Here is a 9,375-nt window from a genome sequence, read left to right as displayed (position 1 = left end):
TCCTGCTAAGATTTGCTTTCCCAAAATGCAGCCCCTCGCATTTATCGGAATTAAACTCCATCTGCCACTTCTCAGCCCATTGGCCCATCTGGTCCAGATCCTGTTGTAATCTGAGGTAACCCTCTTCGCTGTCCACTACACCTCCAATCACCTGTAAACTTACTAACTGTACCTCTTATGTTCACATCCAAATCATTTATGTAAACGACGAAAAGTAGAGGGCCCAGCACCGATCCACGTGGCACTCCACTGGTCACGGGCCTCCAGTCTGAAAAACAACCCTCCACCACCACCCTCTGTCTTCGACCTTTGAGCCAGTTCTGTACCCGAGCAGCTAGTTAGTGCGGTGGAACTTGGAATAATGTCAGGCTTTTTTCCCCGAAACGTTTACTCTCCTGCTCCTGGGATGCTGCCTGACCAGGTACCCCACTTGAGACTTAAAATATCGTGCGTTCAGTTCTGGTCGTCTCGTTCCAGGAAGGGTGTGGGAGTTTTCGAGAGGGTGCAGAGGGGATTGACCAGGACGCTGCCCGGGACTGGAGGGCAGGTCTTACGAGGAATGGAGGGGACTGGCCAACTTGAAGGGCATTGAAATGGGCGAGGGTGGAATAGACGGGCTCCAGATTGGTACCACAGCTCGGCGCAACATCGAGGGCCGAAGGGCCTGTGCTGGAACGTTCGACGAGGGCCTTTCTATTGGGGTGAAGAGGGATGACTCGATAGAGGGATACAAGAGGCACAGACAGAGAGGCTAGCCAGATAGGTTCGCCCCCTGCCCCCCCCACCCAGGGCAGAAATGTCAATCACGAGGAAGAAGAGGGGGGCGGGAGGTGGGGGGGGGGAACGCAATTTTCAGAAGATTGGAGGAAGGGATAGGGGAGGCCGAGCATCTTCACTCAGAGAGTGGGAGAATGCACTGGTGGTAGAGTCAGGGACATTGAAGGACATTGAAGCCAGGACATTGGGTGAGTCAGACAGGCCAACACCACACCGAAGGGCGGGACTGTTCCACGTTCCGACAGAAAGGAATCGTTCGCCGCAGGGACACAGTTCCCCAAAAGCTGGAATCCCATTGGAGGACGGAAGGCTATTGGCGCAACGCCCATGATTAGTCAGGGGACAATGAGATGGGGAGGGATGTTGAAGGGGGCGCAGGACGTTGGTGAAGGTGGCACCCGCAGTAATGCATTCAGTTTGTGATCCCCTTAGGAATGGGAAAGATGGTATTAAACTGGAAAGAGCAGGGAGAAAATTCGCAAGGACAGGGTCTGAGTTACAGGGGGAGGTTGGACAAGACAGAGATTTTTTTAGAGAGTACGAGATTGGGGGGGGGAGGCAATTATTGAGATGTATCAGGTCACAAGGGGCATGGATTGGGGTGTGATCGTGTGGAAGTGTCTCAGATCACGAGGGGCGTGGATTGGGGTGTGATCTTGTGGAAGTGTCTCAGATCACGAGGGGCGTGGATTGGGGGGTGATCTTGTGGAAGTGTCTCAGATCACGAGGGGAGTGGATTGGGGTGTGATCTTGTGGAAGTGTCTCAGATCACGAGGGGCGTGGATTGGGGGGTGATCTTGTGGAATTGTCTCAGATCACGAGGGGAGTGGATTGGGGTGTGATCTTGTGGAAGTGTCTCAGATCACGAGGGGCGTGGATTGGGGGGTGATCTTGTAGAAGTGTCTCAGATCACGAGGGGCGTGGATTGGGGTGTGATCTTGTGGAAGTGTCTCAGATCACGAGGGGCGTGGATTGGGGTGTGATCTTGTGGAATTGTCTCAGATCACGAGGGGCGTGGATTGGGGGGTGATCTTGTGGAAGTGTCTCAGATCACGAGGGGAGTGGATTGGGGTGTGATCTTGTAGAAGTGTCTCAGATCACGAGGGGCGTGGATTGGGGTGTGATCTTGTGGAAGTGTCTCAGATCACGAGGGGCGTGGATTGGGGGGTGATCTTGTGGAAGTGTCTCAGATCACGAGGGGAGTGGATTGGGGTGTGATCTTGTGGAAGTGTCTCAGATCACGAGGGGCGTGGATTGGGGGGTGATCTTGTGGAAGTGTCTCAGATCACGAGGGGCGTGGATTGGGGGGTGATCTTGTGGAAGTGTCTCAGATCACGAGGGGCGTGGATTGGGGGGTGATCTTGTGGAAGTGTCTCAGATCACGAGGGGCGTGGATTGGGGGGTGATCTTGTAGAAGTGTCTTAGATCACGAGGGGCGTGGATTGGGGTGTGATCTTGTGGAAGTGTCTCAGATCACGAGGGGCGTGGATTGGGGTGTGATCTTGTGGAAGTGTCTCAGATCACGAGGGGCGTGGATTGGGGGGTGATCTTGTGGAAGTGTCTCAGATCACGAGGGGAGTGGATTGGGGTGTGATCTTGTGGAAGTGTCTCAGATCACGAGGGGCGTGGATTGGGGGGTGATCTTGTAGAAGTGTCTCAGATCACGAGGGGCGTGGATTGGGGAGTGATCTTGTGGAAGTGTCTCAGATCACGAGGGGAGTGGATTGGGGTGTGATCTTGTGGAAGTGTCTCAGATCACGAGGGGCGTGGATTGGGGGGTGATCTTGTCCATTAACACATGGACAGGGAGGGCAATTACAGGTATAATAGGATTAGATTGCCCCCCCTAGGGGACAGGGAGGGTAATTACAGATATAATAGGGTTAGATTGGCCCCCCCTAGGGGACAGGGAGGGTAATTACTGATATAATAGGGTTAGATTGGCCCCCCTAGGGGACAGGGAGGGTAATTACTGATATAATAGGGTTAGATTGCCCCCCTAGGGGACAGGGAGAGTAATTACAGATAGAATAGGGTTAGATTGGCCCCCCCTAGGGGACAGGGAGGGTAATTGCAGATATAATATTGTTAGATTGCCCCTCCTAGTGGACAGAGAGGGTACTTACAGGTATAATGGAGTTAGAGTGCCCCCACACCCCCTAGAGGACAGGGAGGGTAATTACAGATATAATGGGGTTCGAGTGTCATCCCCCGGACATAGGGAGGGGGTGTAGGGGGCTGGAGGAGGGGGACTGAGATAGGGAGGGGGTGTAGGGGGCTGGAGGAGGGGGACGGAGATAGGGAGGGGGTGTAGGGGCTGGAGGAGGGGCCAGAGATAGGGAGGGGGTGTAGGGGCTGGAGGAGGGGCCAGAGATAGGGAGGGGGTGTAGGGGCTGGAGGAGGGGACTGGGATAGGGAGGGGGTGTAGGGGCTGGAGGAGGGGACGGGGATAGGGAGGGGGTGTAGGGGTTGGAGAAGGGGACGGGGATAGGGAGGGGGTGTAGGGGGCTGGAGGAGGGGACGGAGATAGGGAGGGGGAGTAGGGGGCTGGAGGAGGGGACGGAGATAGGGAGGGGGAGTAGGGGGCTGGAGGAGGGGACGGAGATAGGGAACGGGTGTAGGGGGCTGGAAGAGGGGACGGGGATAGGTAGGGGGTGTAGGGGGCTGGAGGAGGGGACGGAGATAGGGAGGGGGTGTAGGGGCTGGAGAAGGGGACGGAGATAGGGAGGGGGTGTAGGGGCTGGAGGAGTGGGACGGAGATAGGGAGGGGGAGTCGGGGCTGGAGGAGGGGTCAGAGGAAGTGGGGGAAACGTGACTCCAGTTCCAACGTCTTTAAACGACATTTGGATGAGTCCATGGATCGGGAATGGTTTGGAGGGATACGGGGCAGGTATGAGACTCATTGAGTTGAGGATTAGGGTCAGCCTAGTGGGCCCGCAGGGTCTGTTTCTGTGCCCTACGACTCTCTTGCCTCCGCAGAATGTGCCCCCCACCCCCCCGCCGTGCCTGGTCTTCAGTGGGTTGGACTGGTCGGAGGGCAACGGTCAATTTAGGACCATCCTCAGTCCAAGTGACTGGCCTGAGGGAAAAGGATTTGGCCCTCCGGCCTACCCACCCACCAAGCCTCCACTCCCGAACGCACTCACCATCTCTTTGTGGTTGGGGTAGAAGACCTGCTCGATGAGAGGGAAATCATTCGGGCCTAGTGTCTTGTAAATCTTCGCCAGTTGGCCAAACTGCAGACGGGGCAAGAGAAAAAGAGGGGTGGGGGGGGGAGCGGTTTGGTGGGAGAAGATGGAAGGGGGTTGAGGAAACAGGTTGAGGAAGGGGGTACATCCACGTCAATCCACTGCCCGTCGCCCACCGCGCCAACGCACAACAAAAAGGCCCTCGCTGAGTCACGTTCAGCTGATCGACTGCAAGAGGCGCCGCGCTGGAAGCTTTGACATCACTCACCACCCCCACCCCCCACCACAACCCTCGCGGGGGTGTGGGGAGAGGGTGTGATGGCCCGGGAGGGTGCTCGGAGCTGGTCTCCACGGCGACAGAGAGCCCCAGCTCGCGAATCCGAGGAGAGACCGGCTGCCTTGAGGCTCCTCTCGCCCCGCCGACGGCAACACCCACACCGCCCGTTGACCTCCCAGTGCCCCCCCTGTGCCCGTAACTGACCCCCCCCCCCCCAGCCCAGACGCACGGCAGAAATGATACCCCCCCACCCCCCGCCTCAACCGGCCTGAGAAAACGCTCTGAAAAGGACCAGAGCCTCAGTGGGAGTTAGGCTTCACGGCCTCGCTAGGCCTCAAAGACCCGTGACGAGTGAAGGGCTGCCCTCCCGGGGCGGGAGAGGGGTTCCCTGCCGCCTGGGATCGCGCCCCACACTCTCTGGCCGGGTTCCTGCACCCCCAACGGCAACCCCTCGCCCAGACGCCCCAAAAGCCCAAGGCAACAGGCCCCGTACGTACCACCCACGGCTTGTCGCAAAAGTTGTAGACGGAGTGCAGGGAGTTGACGCTGGGGACGCCAGCGTACTGCAGGCCGATGACAATGTTCCGGAAGTCTCCGCCCTTCGCCATGCTGTAGGCGTGCTGGCGGACCAGCACGAAGTCCGGGCTGAAGGACCTAGGGGCCCCGGGACAGAGGGCAAACGTGTCACTGGGGCCGTCCAGCGCCAAACCCATTCGCCACCCAACCCCACAGGGGCCCTGTCTCCATCCCCATTCCCATCACCCGAGGGCAAGGCACGCCAAGGGGGAGTCGCCCCGATTCAGCAGCCCCCCACACCTCATCCAGTCTGTAACTCCCTTCCGGGGTATCTGTTATTCTGTATATAAACCACCCCGAACCCCTCGATTAGATTCCAGTCTGTAACTCCCTCCCGGGGTATCTGTTATTCTGTATATAAACCACCCCGAACCCCTCGATTTGATTCCAGTCTGTAACTCCCTCCCGGGGTATCTGTTATTCTGTATATAAACCACCCTGAACCCCTCGATTAGATTCCAGTCTGTAACTCCCTCCAGGGGTATCTGTTATTCTGTATATAAACCACCCCGAACCCCTCGATTTGATTCCAGTCTGTAACTCCCTCCCGGGGTATCTGTTATTCTGGACATAAACCACCCCCGAACCCCTCGACTAGATTCCAGTCTGTAACTCCCTCCCGGGGTATCTGTTATTCGGTATATAAACCACCCCGAACCCCTCGATTAGATTCCAGTCTGTAACTCCCTCCCGGGGGTATCTGTTATTCTGTATATAAACCACACTGAACCCCTCGATTAGATTCCAGTCTGTAACTCCCTCCAGGGGTATCTGTTATTCTGTATATAAACCACCCCGAACCCCTCGATTTGATTCCAGTCTGTAACTCCCTCCCGGGGTATCTGTTATTCTGGATATAAACCACCCCCGAACCCCTCGACTAGATTCCAGTCTGTAACTCCCTCCCGGGGTATCTGTTATTCGGTATATGAACCACCCCGAACCCCTCGATTAGATTCCAGTCTGTAACTCCCTCACGGAGTATCTGTTATTCTGTATATAAACCACCCCGAACCCCTCGATTAGATTCCGGTCTGTAACCCCCTTTTGGGTATCTGTTATTCTGTATATAAACCCCACCCCGAACCCCTCGATTAGATTCCAGTCTGTAACTCCCTCCCGGGGTATCTGTTATTCTGTATATAAACCACCCTGAACCCCTCGATTAGATTCCGGTCTGTAACCCCCTTTTGGGTATCTGTTATTCTGTATATAAACACAACCCCGAACCCCTCGATTAGATTCCAGTCTGTAACTCCCTCCCGGGGTATCTGTTGTTCTGTATATAAACCACCCCGAACCCCTCGATTAGATTCCAGTCTGTAACTCCCTCCCGGGGTATCTGTTATTCTGTATATAAACCACCCCAAACGCCTCAATTAGATTCCAGTCTGTAACTCCCTCCCAGTGTATCTGTTATTCTGTATATAAACCACCCCAAGCCCCTCGATTACATTCCAGTCTGTAACTCCCTCCCGGGGTATCTGTTATTCTGTATATAAACCACCCCGAACCCCTCGATTAGATTCCAGTCTGAAACCCCCTTGCAGGGCATCTGTTATTCTGTGTATAAACCCCACCCCGAACACTTCGATTAGATTCCAGTCTGTAACTCCCTCCTGGGGTATCTGTTATTCTGCATATAAACCACCCGGAACCCCTCGATTAGATTCCAGTCTGTAACTCCCTCCCGGGATATCTGTTATTCTGTATATAAACCCCCCCGAACCCCTCGATTAGATTCCAGTCTGTAACTCCCTCCCGGGGTATCTGTTATTCTGTATATAAATCACCCCGATCCCCTCGATTAGATTCCAGTCTGGAACTCCATCCCGGGGTATCTGTTATTCTGTAAATTAACCAACCCGAACCCCTCGATTAGATTCCAGTCTGTAACTCCCGCCCGTGGTATCTGTTATTCTGTATATAAACCACCCTGAACCCCTCAATTAGTTTCCAGTCTGTAACTCCCTCCCGGGGTATCTGTTATTCTGTATATAAACCACCCCGAACCCCTCGATTAGATTCCAGTCTGTAACTCCCTCCCGTGGTATCTGTTATTCTGTATATAACCCACCCCGAACCCCTCGATTAGATTCCAGTCTGTAACTCTCTCGCGGGGTATCTGTTATTCTGTATATAAACCACCCCGAACCCCTCGATTCGATTCCAGTCTGTAACTCCCTCCCGGGGTATCTGTTATTCTGTATATAAACCACCCCGAACCCCTCGATTAGATTCCAGTCTGTAACTCACTCCCGGGGTATCTGTTATTCTGTATGTCAATCACCCCGAACCATTCGATTAGATTCCAGTCTGTAACTCACTCCCGGGGTATCTGTTATTCTGTATATAAACCACCCCGAACCCCTCGACTAGATTCCAGTGTGTAACTCCCTCCCGGGGTATCTGTTATTCTGGATATAAACCACTCCGAACCCCTTGATTAGATTCCAATCTGTTACCCCCTTCTGGGTATATATAATTCAATATTGTAACCACCCCGAAAACACTCGACAAGCTTCCAGTCTGTAACTCCCTCCACGGGGTATCTGTTATTCTGTATATAAACCACCCCGAACCCCTCGATTACATTCCAGTCTGTAACTTCCTCCCGGGGTATCTGTTATTCTGTATATAAACCCCACCCTGAACCCCTCGATTAGATTCCAGTCTGTAACTCCCTCCTGGGGTATCTGTTATTCTGTATATAAACCCCCCCGAACCCCTCGATTAGATTCCAGTCTGTAACTCCCCCCCGGAGTATCTGTTATTCTGTATATAAACCACCCCAAACCCCTTGATTAGATTCCAGTCTGTAACTCCCTCCCGGGGTTTCTGTTATTCTTTATATAAACCACCCCAAACCCCTTGATTAGATTTCAGTCTGTAACTCCCTCCTGGGGTATCTGTTGTTCTGCATATAAACCACCCTGAACCCCTCAATTAGATTCCAGTCTGTTACCCCCTCCCAGGGAGTCTGTTATTCTATATAAGAACCACCCCAAACGCCTCAATTAGGTTCCAGTCTGTAAATCACTCCCGGGGACCAAGTATTCTCTATATTAACCACCCCGAAACCCTCAATTAGATTTCAGTCTGTAACTCCCTCCTGGGGTATCTGTTATTCTGTATATAAACCCAACCCCGAACCCCTCGATTAGATTTCAGTCTGTAACTCCCTCCTGGGGTATCTGTTATTCTGTATATAAACCACCCCGAAAACCTCAATAAAATTCCAGTCTGTAACTCCCTCCCGGGGTATCTGTTATTCTGTATCTAAACCACCCCGAACCCCTCGATTTGATTCCAGTCTGTAAGTTTCTCCTGGGTATGTGTTATTCTGTATATAAACCACCCTGAACCCCTCGATTACATTCCAGTCTGTAACTCCCTCCCGGGGTATCTGTTATTCTGTATATAAACCACCCCGAACCACTCGATTAGATTCAAGTCTGCAACTCCCTCACGTGGTATCTGTTATTCTGTATATAAACCACCCCGAACCCCTCAATTAGATTCCGGTCTGTAATCCCCTCCCGGGGTATCTGTTATTCTGTATATAAACCAACCCGAACCCCTCGATTAGATTCCAGTCTGTTACTCCCGCCCGGGGTATCTGTTATTCTGCATATAAACCACCCTGAACCCCTCGATTAGATTCCAGTCTGTAACCCCCTCCCGGGTATCTGTTATTCTGCATATAAACCACCCTGAACCCCTCGGTTAGATTCCAGTCTGTAACTCCCTCCTGGGGTATCTGTTATTCTGTATATAAACCACCATGAACCCTTCGATTAGATTCCAGTCTGTAACTCCCTCCCGGGGTATCTGTTATTCTTTATATAAAACCATCCCGAACACCTCGATTAGATTTCAGTCTGTTACTCGCTCCCCGGGGTATCTGTTATTCTGTATATAAACCATCCCGAACACCTCGATTTGATTCCACTCTGTAACTCCCTCCTGGGGTATGTGTTATTTTGTATATAAACCACCCCGAACCACTCGATTAGATTCAAGTCTGCAACTCCCTCACGTGGTATCTGTTATTCTGTATATAAACCACCCCGAACCCCTCAATTAGATTCCGGTCTGTAACTCCCTCCCGGCGTATCTGTTATTCTGTATATAAACCACCCCGAACCCCTCAATTAGATTCCACTCTGTAACTCCCTCCCTGGGGTATCTGTTATTCTGTTTATAAACCACCCCGAACCCCTCGATTAGATTCCAGTCTGTAACTCCCTCCCGGGGTATCTGTTATTCTGTATATAAACCACCCCGAACCCCTCGATTACATTCCAGTCTGTAACCCCCTTCTGGGTATATATAATTCAATATTGAAACCACCCCGAAAACACTCGACTAGATTCCAGTCTGTAACCCCCTCCCTGGGGTATCTGTTATTGTGCACATCAACCACCCTGAACACCTCGATTAGAATTCAGTCTGTAATTCACTCCCGAATATCCATTACTCTGTACATAAACCACCCCGAACGCATCAATTAGATTCCAGTCTGTAACTCACTCCCGGGGTACCTGGTATTCTGTA

General features: G+C 52.7%; 1 protein-coding gene across 1 annotated transcript in view; it reads right to left on the bottom strand.

Moving 5' to 3' along the window:
• The window catches only part of LOC140468688 (synapsin-1-like), a 179,168-nt gene that overhangs the window by 66,970 nt on the left and 102,823 nt on the right, over nucleotides 1–9,375 (bottom strand). Inside the window, exons 4-5 of the mRNA XM_072564762.1 lie at nucleotides 4,740–4,896; nucleotides 3,924–4,013 (exon numbers count right to left, since the gene is read on the bottom strand). Coding sequence (XP_072420863.1) covers nucleotides 3,924–4,013; nucleotides 4,740–4,896 — 247 coding nt within the window. The remainder of the gene's footprint in view (nucleotides 1–3,923; nucleotides 4,014–4,739; nucleotides 4,897–9,375) is intronic.

This window comes from Chiloscyllium punctatum, chromosome 47 (assembly GCF_047496795.1).
Source record: "Chiloscyllium punctatum isolate Juve2018m chromosome 47, sChiPun1.3, whole genome shotgun sequence".
Classification (NCBI taxonomy): Eukaryota; Metazoa; Chordata; class Chondrichthyes; order Orectolobiformes; family Hemiscylliidae; genus Chiloscyllium; species Chiloscyllium punctatum.
The sequence above is the reverse complement of the archived record's forward strand: the minus strand, read 5'-3'. Positions and strand labels throughout refer to the sequence as shown.